At 47.1% G+C, this 17,965-nt stretch overlaps 1 protein-coding gene across 2 annotated transcripts; it reads left to right on the plus strand.

Annotated features, from left to right (window-relative positions):
• The first annotated feature begins 16 nt into the window (after positions 1–16).
• Positions 17–7,447, plus strand: OSGEP (O-sialoglycoprotein endopeptidase). Of its 2 annotated transcripts, none has more exons than XM_004054816.4 (11): positions 17–579; positions 2,037–2,156; positions 2,337–2,512; positions 5,232–5,327; positions 5,485–5,534; positions 5,687–5,765; positions 6,329–6,394; positions 6,506–6,596; positions 6,810–6,885; positions 6,980–7,078; positions 7,221–7,447. In XM_004054816.4, exons 1-11 carry the CDS (start codon positions 465–467, stop codon positions 7,258–7,260), a joined length of 1,008 nt encoding a protein of 335 aa, XP_004054864.2. In that variant the 5' UTR covers positions 17–464; the 3' UTR covers positions 7,261–7,447. The 2 variants fall into 2 exon arrangements, with proteins under 2 accessions (XP_004054864.2, XP_018865131.2); XM_019009586.3 differs by having other exon boundaries at positions 54–583.
• Positions 7,448–17,965: the final 10,518 nt, after the last annotated feature.

The following is a 17,965-nucleotide window of genomic DNA, read 5'->3' on the forward strand; positions in this document are numbered from 1 at the left end:
CGTGATTGGTCTGTCTGACACCACGTGACGGAGACGCTTAGCCTCGCCTCCCTTCTCTAATTCTCTAGGAGACTTAGGTCCCCAACCCTCCCTCGGGCTGTTTATCGTTGTGCCAGATGCACAGCACATTGTGTGACACTGACTTAAGATTCTAACTCTGTGCAAGAGGGAAAAAAACAGTGGAGAAGGCTGGGCTGGACCACGGGAAAGAGATAGGAAAACGGATACGAATGTAAGGCACAGAGTTGGCTCGGCGTCCCTGGCAGTTAGGAAGACAGGTCCCTGGAGGGGCCTTGGCGGGTCTCCGCTCGCGGGAGTTCTGCGGTGTCTCTCCCAGTGCTATCTGCAGGCTGGCCAGCTTCCTCTGCGCTCCGGAAAGCTGCGGCCCAGCGCGGACTAGTGAGGACCTCCACAGCTCCTGACATTGCTAGGAGTCCTGTCGGCGTTTTCTCCCAGGCTCCGCCATGCCGGCGGTGCTGGGTTTTGAAGGCAGCGCCAATAAGATTGGCGTGGGTGTGGTGCGGGATGGCAAGGTGCTGGCGAACCCGCGGCGGACTTACGTCACGCCTCCTGGCACAGGTTGGTGAGTAGGGGACTTCAGAGTTTTCCGCGCACTTCCCCGCACAGAATCAGCCTTCCATCTTCCTAAATACTAGTGAGGTGCAGCTTTCGATCCGAGTCTCATTGAAATTATGTGACATTATTAACGTCACAAGGCTGATGACTAGAAGAGTTACAGGCACTTGGACGTGGATCTGATGAGTTCATTTACATTTTACTGAGCGCATTTTATGTGCTAAGTATTCAGAAATAGATGTTATACTGCTGTGGAGTAAGACATATAAATAGATGTTTATACTACAGCATGATAAACACTATAATAGAGATGGACTCGAAATATTCTGTTTAAAAAACGCTTAGCAGGAGTATAGATTCCAGTTGCCCTGAATATACACTCCCTTTTTAAAAAAAAATTATTTTTTTAAATATTCTAGGATGAGTAGAGAGATGAGAGTGGAAAGACTCCCGGCTTACATGTCAGACAGAACTGGCTGGCTTTGCTATATTCATATTAAATATTTTTGTTTTGGACATTTGGTCTTTATTTTTTATTTTATTTTATTTTTTTGAGACAGAGTCTTGCTCTGTCGCCCAGGCTGGTATGCAGTGGCACGATCTCGGCTCACTGCAATCTCTGCCTTCCAGGTTCAAGCGATTCTTCTACCCCAGCCTCCCAAGTAGCTAGGACTATAGGTGTGCGCCACCACATCCAGCTAATTTTTGTATTTTTAGTAGAGTCGGGGTTTCACCAGGCCAAGCTGGTCTCGAACTCCTGACCTCAGATGATCCGCCCACCCCAGCCTCCCAAAGTGTGGAAATTACAGGCATGAGCCACCGCTCGGGCCTGGTCTTTGTTTTTAAAATGGGAATAATACCTGTATCATTAGGTCTTGAAGATTAGATGAAAGTACCAAACACGGCTGGGCGTGGTGGCTCACGCCTGTAATCCCAGCACTTTGGGAGGCCGAGGCAGACGGATCATGAGGTCAGGAGTTCGAGACCAGCCTGGCCAATATGGTGAAACCCCGTCTCTACTAATAATACAAAAGTTAGCTGAGCGTGGTGGTGTCGCCTGTAGTCCCAGCTACTCAGGAGGCTGAGGCAGAAGAATCTCTTGAACTCAGGAGGTGGAGGTTGCAGTGAGCCGAGATTGTGCCACTGCACTCCAGCCTGGGTGACAGAGCTGAGACTGTCTCAAAAGAAAAAAAAAAAAAAGATCATGAAAGGGTATGAGGTAGATACCACTTGCAATGACACCTGAAGGCTGAGTAGGGTAAGAAGAAGAGCATTTCTGAAAGTTGAACAGCCTATATAGAAGCCGGAAAGAGTAGATCTGAAAACGTGGAAGATAGGATGCTTGGGGAAAGTGAAAGGACTCTTACTACATCACTAAAACTCCTGTTGCTTTCTTTAACTTCCTACCTACCTTTGCTACAGAAAATCCCTGTGATCTCTGACCTGTGTTCATTTTCTAGGATTCCTTCCAGGTGATACAGCCAGGCATCACCGAGCTGTTATCCTAGACCTGCTGCAGGAGGCACTAACAGAGTCTGGATTAACCTCCCAGGATATCGATTGCATTGCATACACCAAGGGTATGGCTGGGAGAGTGGTCAACGATGGAGGAATATACCTGCAACCTGGCTAGGTCAAAATAGCCAACACCTTACCTCTGCCACTATCACTACCCCTACCCCACCTCACATCCCTAACGTCCCCCACCTATTGTTTTTTTCCAATCTCTAGGATTATAACTTCCATTTCTATCTCCCTAGGCCCTGGCATGGGTGCCCCACTGGTTTCTGTGGCTGTTGTGGCCCGTACTGTGGCCCAACTGTGGAATAAGCCATTGGTGGGTGTGAACCACTGTATAGGCCACATTGAGATGGGCCGCCTCATCACTGGAGCCACCAGCCCAACCGTGTTGTATGTGAGTGGAGGAAATACGCAGGTATTTCGAGGGCTCTACCCACTCCATCTCAATTTCTGAGGCACTGAACCAGTATTTTCTTTGTTCTATCTGAGTCATGGGAATGTCAGGAACAAAGATGGACTTATCTGAACCTAAAATACTGTAGACCAGAAAACCCCCAACAGAGTTTGTAACATTGCACATTTTGGCAGCATGATCAGAACATTAGATGGCTTATCATTATCAGACTTTATATCTGATTATAAAGATTAGGAATTTCTACTTCAGGAAAGGAATGAATGGGATTGAAGAGGATTGAAATCTTCAAAATAATGAATATCTGAAAGCTCTTGCATTATTTTGAAGCTTATTTTTTCTATAAATCTTAGCAATTGAAACTAACGGTTGCTGGGTATGGCAACTCATGCCTGTAATTCCAGCACTTTGGGAGGTCGAGGCGGGTGGATCATCTGAGGTCAGGTGTTTGAGCCCAGCCTGGCCAACATGGCAAAACCCCATCTGTACTAAAAATAACAAAAATTAATTTGGTGTGGTGGCAGGTGCCTGTAATCCTAGCAACTCCGGAGGCTGGGCAGGAGAATCACTTGAACCCAGGAGGCGGAGGTTGCGGTGAACCGAGATCGCACCATTGCACTCCAGCCTGGGCAACAAGAGCAAAACTCCGTCTCAAACAAACAAACAAACAAAAAACAAAAACAAAAAACAACTAAAAGACACTACCTGATTTATTATTTTGGGGCAAGTACGTGTTTTGTTTTTATATTACTGGGAATGATTATGTAGACTTTGTTATTCTAAGAGTTTAGAAATATAAATAACTTAAAAAAATACTTTGTAAATTATAGAAGGTATTTTATTTTATTTTATCTTATTTATTTATTTATTTATTTGAGATGGAGTTTCGCTCTTATTGTCCAGGTTGGAGTGCAATGGTGCAACCTTGGCTCATTGCAACCTCTGCCTCCCAGGTTCAAACTATTCTTCTCTACTCCCGAGTAGCTGGGATTACAGGCACCCGCCACCATACCTGGCTAATTTTTTGTGTTTTTAGTAGAGACGGGGTTTCACCCTGTTGGTCAGGCTGGTCTTGAACTCCTGACCTCAGGTGATCCACCTGCCTCGGCCTCCCTAAGTGCTGGGATTACAGGCGTGAGCCACCATGCCCGGCCAGAAGGTATTTTAAATTTATAGGTGAAGCTAAAGTTGTTTGGGTTACCTTATGTGACCTTTTTAAGGTTGGGATTGGATTCTTTTCCAACAGAACACTTGATTATCATTAGAAATAGTTCAGCATCGTCCCCAGCTCATGAAAGGGTTGTGTCGAGAGGATGAGGCACATGTTTCCCATGAAAACGATGCAGAAACTTCAGCAGGTAGAGGGCAAGTAGTTGGTTGAGGCCTGAAGGATGACATACAAGGTCAGAGACTTGGGTTGTGGAAAGGATAATGGAGGCTACAAGAGTTGATGAAAAGGAGCAGTGATGATTTTGTCTTCCTCTTCTCTTTTAATGTTTGCTTAGGTGTAAGAAACAGGGAGGATGATTAGGTGGAGAGGAGTGGATAGCAGAAGCAGAAAGGCAGGAGTTTTCCTTTGCCTTTGTTACTGTCTTTTTGACAGCAGATTAAGATCTGTATCAGAAAGGGAAGAAATCCCTAACAGCACTGGGAAGGGAAAGGGACTTCTTAAGGTTCGTAGGAAGCCCTCGGTGTTATAAGTCTGCAGAATATGTGTCAGTAAGGGACAGATATTCTCTGTGCTAAAAGTTGGTCACATATGAAGAATGGCCTTAATACAAAAAAGTGGTGGTGGGTGCCTGTAATTCCAGCTACTTGAGAGGCTGAGGCAGGAGAATTGCTTGAACCCGGGAGGCAGAGGTTGCAGTGAGCTGAGATCACGCCATTGCACTCCAGCCTGGGCGACAGAGCAAGACTCTGTCTCAGAAAAAAAAAACAAAGAAAAGAAAAATGGCCTTAAGTGAATTGCCATTGCTGACTTGGCTGGGCCATTAGTCTGACTCCATATGAGATTTTTGAGTTCTTCAGCTCTGCTTCTTGGTTCTAAATACCACTGCCCAGTTGGATATGGTGGTTCACACCTATAATCCCAGCACTTTGAGAGGCTGAGGCAGGTAGATTGCTTGAGACCAGGAGTTTGAGACCAGGCTGGGCAACATAGTGAGACCCCCATCTCTACAAAAATATAAAAATTAACCACACATGGTAGCCCAGCTACTCAGGAAGCTGAGGTGGGAGGATCCTTTGAGCCTAGGAGGTGGAGGCTACAGTGAGCTATGATCACACCACTCCACTCCAGCCTGGGAGACAGAGCGAGACCCTGTCTCAAAAAAACAAATACCACTGTGCCACTGTGTCATAATTTAGAAGGATTTATGTTCTCTGCCTTCAAGCAGAAAAGCCGGTTACCTACTATCAAGACTGCATTTAAGGGATATATTAGGAACTTCTAAGCCGGAAAACCAATGTATTTGAAATGACAATTTATTTCTGCCTGAACCTAGACTGTCTAGGAATCTGTTCCTGGAATCCTCAGGGTATACAGATTTCTTCTCAAATCAGAGCTGTAAAAACTACCTGTTCACCATTTGGGAAACACCTTTCTTCCACTTCTTATTGGAAGCCCTGGTGGTCATGTTGATCCTCTGCTATGTTTTTCTCCCAAAGCCAAATAATCCTCTTTACAGACTTGGGGTTTCATGGACATCCTCATCACCCTTAGGTGATTGCATACTCGGAGCATCGTTACCGTATCTTTGGGGAAACCATCGATATTGCAGTGGGTAATTGTCTGGATCGTTTTGCTCGAGTGCTGAAGGTAAGCCAGTGGGGCTGCAGAGAACATAAAATGTGGGTGAATTTTTGGGAAGCCGTGGAGGTGGAGGGAGGAAATAGTAAATGAGCTTCTTATGCTTCCTGCATATCTGATTTCATCCTCTTCCATTCCCTCCTTCCTTATTTTTTTCTTCTGCTAGGTTTCTAATGACCCAAGTCCAGGATACAACATTGAACAGATGGCAAAGCGGTAAGGGGACATAAGGTGGAAGCAGGCTGGCTGCTGGGGCTTCAGGGATTTCCCCATATACGGTATATATTAACAAAATTTGGGACGGGCTTTGGAGGGTGAGAAGCCAGCTGACTGTAGGCTTAGTGCCTCGTATGCTTATTCCCACATAGAGGCAAGAAGCTAGTTGAGCTGCCATACACTGTAAAGGGGATGGACGTCTCATTCTCAGGGATCCTGTCTTTCATTGAGGTGAGTGTGAGAGAGGTGATGAGACAGGGGCACTTTCATGCTTTTTAAATGAAGCATATCTGTTTTACTTACGATTGTATTTCGTATAGCTCAGTATATTCATGTAGCACAGTACTGGTCCATATCATGTGCTGGGTAAATTCATTTAGAAGGTATTCATTGAATATCTCTGTGTGCCAGATACTGTTCTAGATAGTAGAGATGCAGCATGGAGCAAAACAAAAATCCCAGTCTACATGGAGCTTAGATTCTAAATGGGGGGCGGGGGAGATAAGAAAGAGGAAAATAATGAAGTGCCAGATGATGATGAGTACAGGTGAAAAATTAAGCAGGATAAGTAAGGGGTGACATGTCAGGACAAGCATTCAAAAAGTAATGATTGCATCTTAAATGAAAGCTGCTCATTCTATGCCATGATGCCAGTGAAGGGAATGTGGTACAGGATGTGCTGGTAACTTGAATTGTGGTGAAACATGGTGACCCTCCGAATGCATTAATTTTTGCTCTCATGTAATCCCAAAACCATGATTTGTTGATTCTTTTGTTTTTCCCTTTAATTGTAGGATGTAGCCCATCGGATGCTGGCCACAGGCGAGTGTACTCCTGAGGATCTGTGTTTCTCCCTGCAGGTAATGCAGTAAAAAGCTGGGACAGAAAGTTGGGGCTGAAGGTTTTATGTTGTAGAGCAGAACTAATCTGGGATGCCCCTCTAATATTTTCTCCTTATCTGTCCCTGACAGGAAACTGTGTTTGCAATGCTGGTAGAGATCACAGAGCGAGCCATGGCACATTGTGGCTCCCAGGAGGCCCTCATTGTGGGAGGAGTGGGGTGTATGTATTATTGAAAAGTGTTCCTCTTTCCTATTCTTAACACTATGCATCTTCCTCCTGATACTCTAAATCATTAAGCGTTTGGAGTAGGCTTCCCAATCCTGGCCCCTAATCCCCTATGTCATTGTTCTAAGTAAGTGCACATGACGTGTTCTGCTGGACCATGAAGAGATGGCTAAAACTAAGCTAATCCTGTTCCCTACCTCTTTGTAGGTAATGTGAGGCTACAGGAGATGATGGCAACAATGTGCCAGGAACGTGGAGCCCGGCTTTTTGCTACAGATGAGAGGTAAAGACACTTTCCCTTTGGCTTCTTTTTTACTTCTCCTGTTATAGTGATTTTCCACCCTTAGATCCCAATTTTCATATCTCTTGCATCCCAGATTCTGTATTGACAATGGAGCGATGATAGCCCAGGCTGGCTGGGAGATGTTTCGGGCTGGACACAGGACCCCCCTCGGTGATTCTGGGGTTACACAGAGGTGAGTGATTCACCTCTTGGTGAGGGTAGATTATTGGGACATAGACAAAAACAGCAGGGAAGAGTCCAGGAACATGAGGGCAGAGAAGAATGAAGGATGTTAAGGGCTCGCTCTCCACCATGTTTCTTCTGTTTTTCCACAGGTATCGGACAGATGAAGTAGAGGTGACCTGGAGGGACTGATGAGATTAACAGAATCAGAGTAGATAGTTCCTTAGTCGGAACCCAAAGGACCCCGTGCCTCAATCTCTATCCTGATGTCATGGGAGTCCTAGCAAAGCTATAGACTCCAAGCAAGGCTTGGGGTCCTTTATGGAACCCCACCCAGGATGACTCAGCAATAAAATATTTTTGGTTTTTTGGTTTTGTATGTTGGTGATTGGATTGTGTTGTTCAGGACCAATGTAGATTTGGTGCTGGATAAATTCTTGTTGGAGCTTGCTGCTGTGGAACCAAGAATGAGGTATCTTTTTTTTTTTTTTTTAAGAAACGGAATCTTGCTGTGTTTCCCAGGCTGGTCTCGAACTGGGCTCAAGCAGTCTTACCACCTCAGCCTCCTGAGTAAGGATGCCATCGTGCCTGGCAACAATAGTATTATCATAACTATTATTATAGCATCCGGTCCTGTGCTCACTGCTTTACATTCATCCTCTCATTTAAATTCTTTGAAGTAGGTATGCAAGACTTCTCTCAAAATAGCCTGGAGGCTCACACCTGTTATCCCAGTGCTGTGGGAGGCCAAGTCAGGAGGATCCCTTGAGCCCAGGAGTTTGAGCCCAGCCTGGGCAAATAGCAAGACACCATCTATTTGAAAAATGTAAAAATTATCTGGGCATGGTGGCACACATCTGTAGTCCCAGCTCCAAGGGAGGCTGAGGCGGGAAGATAGCTTGAGCCCAGGAGTTTGAGGTTGCAGTGAGCTGTGATTGAGCCACTGCATTCCAGCCTGAGTGACAGAACAAAACCTTGTCTCTTAAAAACAAACAGCCTGGAGATTGGTCTAATTTGTAACTCTAAAACTGCCTCTACTCCATATACTTTCTCCTACATGCACATCCATTGGCAGGCTTGAGGAAGGCCCACAGATGCACATCCCTCCGTACCACAAACAACAGAACGAATCTCATACCCTTAATCTTATTGATGTTGATATCAATCATCACAATTAGTCCTAAACTACTGAGTCATCTCATCTTTTACACTTAATAACCATGTATCTCCACTCTGTTTTGTCTCCATCTACCTACCTTTTCCAACTCTAGAAGCTCTTCCACTGTGCCCTCTGGAACTGATGGCCAGTCATTTGTCAAATTCTCTGTATCCTCAACCTCTTCTCTGAACGTTCCCTTCACATTTATGCTCTTCAGACTTGGTTTATTATGAGGACTCTGCTTCTCCTACCACCTCGGTAGTGGTGGCATTTTCCCTTCCACACCCATTGTATCACTGGGCCTGGAGGTGGTGCACGTGTCCTCATACTGTTTCCAGACCATTATCCCTCATCCCTAGTACCATCTGCTTTGAAAGAAACTACCATACGAACACCACATTTGTCATAAATCTTATTTCGATATTCAGGTAGATCATACTAACACCCACTTCAGCCACTTATTTCCTTGGTCATGTTCTGGAGCTGCAGGTCCTCCACATCTCAGTTTCAGACGTCCCACTCGACTACCACCACCTCCTGTTTTTCCAGTGCATTTTCTTTAGTGTGCTAAATCCAACAGTTCATCCCTTCACCAGGACCTACGGTCGGTTGATCATACTTCCTTTCTGCAGATTTTATCCCCCATGTATTTTTATTTCCCTCCTTCAGCTAAATTCCCATAATCCACCTCATTTCCCTTCCCCTCTTTTGCTTTTGTCATATTCAACTCATCACCTACTTTAGACCCATGCAGCTGAAAGGGCTAGTAAAAAATAGCCATGCTGACTCATCTTACTTCAAACTTATGACCATGACACTAAAATGGGTCCTTTATGCCACCCAGAAATATGCCATCTCTCTAGTCCTTTCACTTGCCCTCTTTTCTAGTGACTGTTTCATACCTTCTGACCCCTCATATCTCTTAACATCTCCCCCTATTCTGACTCTTACCTTAGTTCCTATTTCAGTAAGAAAATAGAAACAATCAGTATACATTTACAAGCTTTTGCCCCTGAAACTAACCACCTTCCAGCATCTGTACCCATGTACTCTGCCTTCCTCCTGTTGTCATAAACCAGTGGTTCTCAACCAGAGCTGATTTTGCTTCTCAGAGGACACTGGATTGTCACCGTGGATAGGAGGATATTTTACTGATTAGAAGTCAGGGCTGGTTGCAGTGGCTCACGCCTGTAATCCCAGCACTGGGAGGCCAAGGCGGGTGGATCACTTGAGGCCAGGAGTTCAAGACCAGCCTGACCAGCATGGTGAAACCCCTCTACTAAAAATACAAAAAATCAGCTGGCGTGGTGTCGCATGCCTGTAATCCCAACTACTTGGGCACGAGAATCGCGTGAACCCAGGAGGCGGAGGTTGCAGTGAGCCAAGATTGTGCCACTGCATGCCAGCCTGAGTGACAGAGCAAGACTCTTTCTCCCTCTTTTCCTGGAGAGTCAGTATTTCCTTCTCTCCTGAATCCTGCCGTCAGCACACAAATATGCCACTGTTTTCCTCATTTTACAAATAATGCCTGCTTGTCCCCATTTGCCCTTCCAGCTGCTTCCCATTTTTCTGTTCCACTTTACAGCAAAACTTAGAAAGACTTGTCTTCAATTTCTCTCCACCAGTTCCCTATTAAATCTCCACCAAAACTATTCTTATCACGGTCACTGATGACCTGCACATAGCTAAATCTAATGGCGTATTCTTCATCTTCAGAAGCTGTCAGCAGCATTTGACACTCCCTCTTTGAAAAGTTTCCTTACTTGGCTTTAGGATGCATTCTCTGGTCTGCCTCCTAGCTAACTGACTGCCCTTTCTTAATCTCCTTTGCTAGTTTCTCCTCATCTCCACAGAGTTTAGTCCTCAGACTGCTCTCTTTACACATACACCTGCAGTGACTTCATCTAGTCGTATACATTAAAATCATTTTGATGGGGGTTACTCCCAGTTATAGTTCCAACCTGGACTTCTATCCCAAATACCTAGCTGCCCATTGGCACCTCCACTTGGATGCTTAATAGGCGTCTCAAATTTAACATATTCAAAATTGCACTTATTCTTTCCCCAACTTAGTCCTGTAGTCTTTCTTATTTCTGTCAACGACAACTCCATTCTTCTAGTTGTTCATGTCAAAGTATCTTTGTCAGTTTTCTTTCTTCTCCAATTAATCAAATCCTCTTGGCTCTACCTTCAAAATACATCCAGAATTCCATTTCTCCTCACTTCCACTGCTGCCACTGTAGGTCAAGCCAGAATTATGTGTCTTCAAGATTATTGCAGTAGCTGCTCCTTCTCCTTTCCCCATTGCCAACTTAGAGTCAATTCTCCACATAGCAGCCAGAGTGAATAGTGTTAGCGTGGAAGCCAGATCATGTTACTCTTCTGCTCAAAACCTTCAGTGCTTTCTTACATCAAAATAAAAACCAGAGTCTTTTTTTTTTTTTTTAGTATTTATTGATCATTCTTGGGTGTTTCTCGCAGAGGGGGATTTGGCAGGGTCATAGGACAATAGTGGAGGGAAGGTCAGCAGATAAACATGTGAACAAAGGTCTCTGGTTTTCCTAGGCAGAGGACCCTGCGGCCTTCCGCAGTGTTTGTGTCCCTGGGTACTTGAGATTAGGGAGTGGTGATGACTCTTAACGAGCATGCCGCCTTCAAGCATCTGTTTAACAAAGCACATCTTGCACCGCCCTTAATCCATTTAACCCTGAGTGGACACAGCACATGTTTCAGAGAGCACGGGGTTGGGGGTAAGGTTATAGATTAACAGCATCCCAAGGCAGAAGAATTTTTCTTAGTACAGAACAAAATGGAGTCTCCTATGTCTACTTCTTTCTACACAGACACAGCAACAATCTGATTTCTCTTTCTTTTCCCCACATTTCCCCCTTTTCTATTCAACAAAACCGCCATCGTCGTCATGGCCCGTTCTCAATGAGCTGTTGGGTACACCTCCCAGACGGGGTGGCGGCTGGGCAGAGGGGCTCCTCACTTCCCAGAAGGGGCGGCCGGGCAGAGGTGCCCGCCACCTCCTTCCCGGCCGGGGCGGCTGGCCGGGCGGGGGCTGCCCCTCACCTCCCTCCCAGACGGGGCGGCTGGCCGGCCGGGGGCTGCCCCCCACCTCCCTCCCGGACGGGGCGGCTGGCCAGTCTTTTTAAAGGCCTGTGAGACCCTCTGTGATCCACTCTGCCCTTCCCTGCCTACCACTTTGATCTGCTACTCAATTCCTTGTTTGCGCTGCTCCAGCAACACGGGCTTTTCTGTTGGCCTTTAAACACCACAGTTGTCCTCTGAGGTGGGAGGAGAGTATTGGGTACTTGGTAAATGCAGAGTTCATTTTCTAGTCCTTTCTGGTTTATATGTCACTATCTTCCCTTTCCTATTCTCCCTGGAACTTGGAGAACTTGGGACTTCCTGGGGAGCCATGGAGTCCCTACCTTCATCATCACCGAGCCAGTACATGTCCACTGCCCTCCGGCCTTGCTTGGATTGGAACATTGAGGCTGCTGGAGTAAGGATGCTGCCCGAGAAAAGAGAAGAAAAGAATGAGACAAACTCCTTTCCAGCTGAGCAGTTGCTCCTAATTCAGTATAATACCTCTCCTCCCCTATGAGAATTATTGCTATCCTAGAGAAATGTCATATGGCTTCTCTCCACATTGACTAACCGCATTTCCTTTTTATTTTCCTTGGTGTCTGCTTCTCTAACCCACTCTACAACTCTGTTTTTCCTAAAAACAGGGTATGTTTTAGAATTGGTCTCCTACCTGCTAAGTATCCATCCCTATGACATCCAAATATGCTGGGTGTACTGGGAAAAGTGGGGGTATAACATAAAATAATGTTATCTTTTTGCTAAGGATGCCCAAAATTTAACTGGTAAGATGTGTAATATTATTAGAGTTGGGGTAGTGCCAGAAACCCTTCTCTAGAATTGGGCCATAGCCCTTCCTGACCACACTCCAGCTTACCCTGCTATGTTGTATCTTTTGATCCAAATTTCTCCCACCTGAATTTAGAAGATACCTTTAAAGTTTTCCCCCAACCTGAAAATTTCAGGAGAACTAAAGCTCAAGCAAAGTTCATTTCTCTCACATCCTGGTACCCAATTCTATTCAGTCTTAGGTCTTGGTAACTCTAGATGAGTTCATTTGCCTCCCAGACTGTCTTTGAGAGCCAATTTCTCTACCTCCCACACCACATCCTTCTCTTAGGCCCACCTCTTTTCACTCACCTTGAGCTTGGTGTTGAGTAGCCAGGCTTAACCCTCCTGGCATCCTTATGAGGCCTATGCCATAGTTGTAGTCAAAGTCATCACTTTATGGAGAGGAGAGAAAAGGAGATATAGGAGGAAGAGATGGAGGGGTGGGGGTCTCTTTCCTGGGGACACAGGCACTGCTGGGCGGCTGTTGGGAACAAGGGCTTCACCACGATTATATTTCCTCTTCTTTCTAGTTCCTGACCATTTCTATGTCCATCTTACCCTTCTCTATCTCACATTTGCACTAGAATGCCTATGTAGTACTCCACGGCAGATCAGGCCCTCTCTCCCAATTTTGCTTATATCCCAAGACCAGCACATTGGACTTCAGTTGGTTCAAACATGAGACCTGAAAGGAGAAGCAATGAGGAAAGAAGGGGATATGGTATGTTGGGTGAGAGGTGACAAGAAGACTTCCTTTTTCTCCACTACCCCGCCCAGATTTCAGGAAGCTAGTTTCCTTCTGTGTCTGAGCAGATAGCCCTGCAGAGGTTCATGGTTCTTGCCATGGCCTTTCCCAAAAAAGCCAAAAGTTTGCAATAACCAGTCATGTAGTATTAAAGAATAAAGTGGACCAAGTGGGAACTGTGGCAAACTGGAGAGCACCTGCCTTGTCCCATGGGACAGGAGCTACTCAGCCCCAGCTAACTGTGTCATGTGGGTTGGAGGCCCAGGATTAGCAGATGCCTGGATCTTAAATGTTGATAGTTTATTTTAAAAATTGTAAATGCTGTGCAATCAAAAAACTCATTTCCAGGCAAGATTCCATCCATAGGCCACCGTTTTCAATCTCTCATCTACAGACTTCCTTACTGGAAGTTCTTAATGTGATCTTACACATTGGTGAGGCTCACTGAGTAGGACAGTGCCATTTGGTAGGTGTCTGCCTGGGCTGAAGAGCCCCAGTTCACAACTGTGCAGAGGAAGGGGTGGTGCAAAATGATTGGGGTGGTGCATCAATGGTCAGGTAGAAGAGGAAACACTGTTCGTAGTTCTGGGCTTCTTGTGGGGGTCAGCCTCCTGTTGTAACTCACTTCCTGATTCCCTGCCCACCCGCCTACTCACTCACCAGGTTTTGTAGATCATATAACAGCAGAAGGGTAAGCAACACAGTATCAGTGTTGCCCGCCATGTGAGGAGGAATGTGATGAGCAGGCAGAGCAGAGAGGCCAGGAGAGAGACCCAGGGACTTTACCTGCAGAAGGAAAGGCACCAGCCTGCAGGGGACAGCAAATGTAGGCCCTTGTCTTAGCCTCAGCACCACCCACTCATGTACCCCAAGGATGCTCTCGCAACTCCCCAGGTCTTTCCAGCCCTAGAGCTTACCTGAACACCTGCCCACACTAACCAGACAACCAGGTAAGGGAGGCGTAGAAACAGCCAAAGTTGAGGGCACAGGAACAGAGGAGGAAGTTGGCGATGATGGGGGCAATGATACTCAGCTCGGCTTTGGGGGAGATGAAAGGTCAGGAGTGAGTCTCCATACTAGTGTCATAAGATCCAGGTCTAGAAGTCCGGGACATCATTTTATGGCTTTCTCCATTCTCTCTATTCCCTTCTTACTCCTCACTCCACCCCCACACACATACCACCCCTACCAGTGCAATGTTAGGAGACATTTTTCGTCCACTTTCAGGAAAAGAGAGAGAAAAGAGGTTTTAGGATCAGGTCCTAGAAGCCAGAGGTAGGGCTGGGAAGGGCCTGAGAGGAATGGTGATTAATAGAGCCCAGTGTGGAGGGTGGGGTGGGGAGTAGTCACCGATAAGGATGAAACCTACAGCAGTGAGGAAGGTGAGCAGATAGCCCCACAGAGGCTCGTGGTTCTTGCCATGGCCTTTCCCCCCAAAAAAGCCAGTGATTGTGTATGGTTTATCCTGGCACAGCTGCTGCAAGAGGTCTTGGCGATCAACAGGGGAGGGTCCCAGGAAGTAGGAGAATGAGAGCCCTCTCCCTCTAAAGAGGCAGGAGAGTGGGAAGCATAGACAGAAGTCAAGGGAGTTTAGGGGTCAGAGGCAGAAAGGATAGGAGTAGGGGGAGTAGGGGGTGGTAAGATCCCTGGGAATGAGGGATGGGAAAAACTGACAGTGGGGAGGTAGATAGATGAGTGACACTGGGCCAGGCCTGGGGGCTCACGCCTGTAATCCCAGCACTTTGGGAGGCTAAGGCGGGTGAATCACAAGTCAGGAGTTCGAGACCAACCTGGCCAACATAGTGAAACCCCATCTCTACTAAAAATATAAAAATTAACCGGATGTGGTGGCACGTGCCTATACTTGGGAGGCTGAGGCGAGAGAATCACTTGAACCTGGGAGGCGGAGGTTGCAGTGAGCCGAGACCATGCCATTGCACTCCAGCCTGGGTGACAAAGTGAGACTCTGTCTCAAAAAAAAAAAAAAAAAAAAAGAGTGACACCTTCCCCATACTTTGCCTTGATTTACAGGCAGACTTTGAATGTTGCTATGTGGGCTTGGATTATCTCTTTAAACGCTAGCCAGCCACAGTCATCTCCATCTCCCAAAGTTACCTTCTAACTCCCAGTTGCTGAGAACTGAGCCCTCTTTTGCCCCTCCTCAAAAATTATACACTTGGGATGACCGTGTCTACTAACATTCTTGCCTTTCTCTTGCAAGCCTCCTGCTAAGATCTCAACTAGCCTGGAAGATATTAGGGGCTGAAACAAAGCAGGAAAGGGTACAGAACAGAATGGCACTCAAGATTCTAGCAGACATCAGAGGGCTAAAGGCAGACACCATGTTCATGGTCTGAGGAAAAGGGCAGACAGAGGCAAAAATCAATGCATTTCCAAAGTAATGCATTCCACCTGTATTTTCACCTAGTTTTCCCAGACTTATTAAAATTTATTTGCATCTTTGAAGGTTTTGCCCCAAATTAATCAACTTAAACATCTATGCTATGCCAGGCAATGGGCAAGGTTTCTCTCTCTACACTTCTGCTCTGGTTCACTCACCTCATAGTGATTAGAGAGCCCATAGAGGCAGGACCCTTGCTCTCGACAACTGCTGAAATCCCAGCCATACTGGCACTTTGCGCCCAGGCGGCTCCTATTCTGCACACCCATGTCAGTCCTATTTTCTGAAGCACATTGAATCATACAGGAGCCTGGAAATGAGATTGAGGATACACATTTCTTCATGGGAAGAAAACCCCATCCCAAAGCAGTAGGGCTATCTAGGTACCACCGGTACCAAAAGGGGAAATGAAAATGTTTGTGTGGCAGGGGTTGGGGGAGTGAGGAAATGACCAAATGTGATCATCGAAGAACACCATACAATTCATTAACAGATATGAGGGATGGGGAAACATGAAGGGAGGAGCGGGAGTCACTACAGACTCACCAGCCTTGATTTTGCCGTTGCTGGAGATGGCTGAGATAGACAATCCAGTGACAGTATGACTGAGGCCAAGAACAGGATGATGAGCCATGTGAGCCCTGGGGTGAGGATGGGAATTTATTCATACATGCACATCCCTTCCTACTGCCCAGGAGAGCTCTGAGCTCATACCTGTGCCTGCCTGAGCAGCGATCCAAGGCAGCTGCAGGTAGAGAATGATGCCCCAGATATTGAGCATACAGCAAATCTGGGGAGCAGGGTGGTAAGGGAGGGGTCGCAGTCTCCAGTGTGAGCCCCACCCCTTGCCCCCTTCTTCAGAGGTACTTCCCAAAAACTCCCCTGGAGCAAAAAGTTCTCGCCTGCCTAGATCCCCAGACTTAGGGAACCATGAGCGCCAATCCATTACCATGACTCCTATGACCCAGCTGAAGTGCACTGGAGCCTTGCCGGTTTTGGCCCCAGAATTCTCCAGATCATCTTGGGAGTGTGGCTGGGTGTGGGTTTCCTCTTGAGGTGGACGTGGCACTATTTCTTGGCTGGGACAGCACATACATAACTGAAATGCCAAGACCCCTTGCTAGCCAGCGCATCTGCAACCAGGAGGACAGCTAATGGACCTGGAGGGCAGTCCCAGAGCTACATGAAGGGTGGTGGTAGCCCACAGGCAGATGTTATCCTACCTTCAGGAGTTCACTGTGGGGTCTGGGTCTTACCAAGCTGTATGGAGCCATCCCAGGACTACGGAGTTGGCATAGAACTCGTAGCAGGCTCCCGTGTCCTCATCCTTGTAAGCAGTTGGTGAACAGAGGCTGGCTCGGGGTATGTCTCTACCAGATTGCAGTTCCTCCAACTCCTGGTTGGGGGTCAAGATGCTGGCCACATTGTCTTGCTCTGGGGAGGACATGAGAGGCATTCGAAATGTCTGAACTGAGAAACAGGGTGCAGAGCCTGGACACTATCTCCCCATTTGCTGGCCAGGATAACCATAAACTGCCTCTCAGTCGAACCATTTTGGGGAGTGCACCTGCTGGCTAGGCTCACCCAGGGAATGCTAGCTACTCAGAGTTGCCAGGGGTACCCAGGCCACAAATGGGGAAATGGAGACAACTCTGAAAGTAGGAGGGGGTGCTGTGCGGGTCAGCCCACTTCCCACCGTACCCCACCCTCCACATGAGCCCTTTCATCTGAATCACAAGGAGCAATCGTTCCTCCTTCCCTTATTAAGTCTGCCTGTGGAGTCAACCTATCCAGCCTGGACCAGACATTTTATAGGCCAGGAAGTAGGAGTCCTTGGCCTGTCCTACCTCCCCCAGAGAAGGGAGAGGAAGTGTGTCACTGCACCTTTCCCTAAATCCTTTCTGCAAGATGACACTCAAAACTGCAGCGCAAAGTGATTGCCTGGCTTTTAGGGGCTTTAGTCTAGCACTTGGCCTCAGGATGAGAAAGGAAGTGTTGTCCTGGAGGGAGAAGGAGTGGCTGTTACCGTCTGGCTCAAACGGAATACTTGCATGTCCATAGCCCGTCTAGTCCAGGACTCTGGTCCTCACAGCATGCAGATCAAGCACACCTTCCACTGTCTGGTTCTTATCCCAGTGCCAAGATGAGAGTTAGAATTCCCCAGACTTTTCCAAAGACACAGGGTTGGATTTCAGGCTCTTACCCTGGACCCCACCTCTGGACAGATAGTAATCCCTGTGTGGGGTGAGCCACCTAGGTCCGTAGCCCTGCCCCCTGGCCCTTCACTTTCCCCACTCTTCTGCCCTCCGTGGATAAAGCTGGGCTATATTCGCTCCTGGGTCCCAGCTGTTCGCTCCTGGGTCCCAGCTTTTTTGTTTTTTGAGACAGGGTTTTGCTCTGTCACCCAAGCTGGAGTGTAGTGGTGCGACCTCAGCTCACTGCAACCTCTGCCTCCTGGGCTCAAGTGATCCTCCCACCTCAGCCTCCTAAGAAGCTGGGACTAAAGATGTGCCCCACCATGCCTGGCTCATTTTTGTATTTTTTTGTAGAGATGGGGTTTCACCATGTTGCCCAGTTTGGTCTCAAACTGCTGTCCTCAAGTGATCCATCCGCCTTGGCCTCCCACAGTGCTACGACTACAGGCATGAGACACCACGTCCAGCTAATT

This window comes from Gorilla gorilla, chromosome 15 (genome assembly GCF_029281585.2).
Source record: "Gorilla gorilla gorilla isolate KB3781 chromosome 15, NHGRI_mGorGor1-v2.1_pri, whole genome shotgun sequence".
Taxonomy (NCBI): Eukaryota; Metazoa; Chordata; class Mammalia; order Primates; family Hominidae; genus Gorilla; species Gorilla gorilla.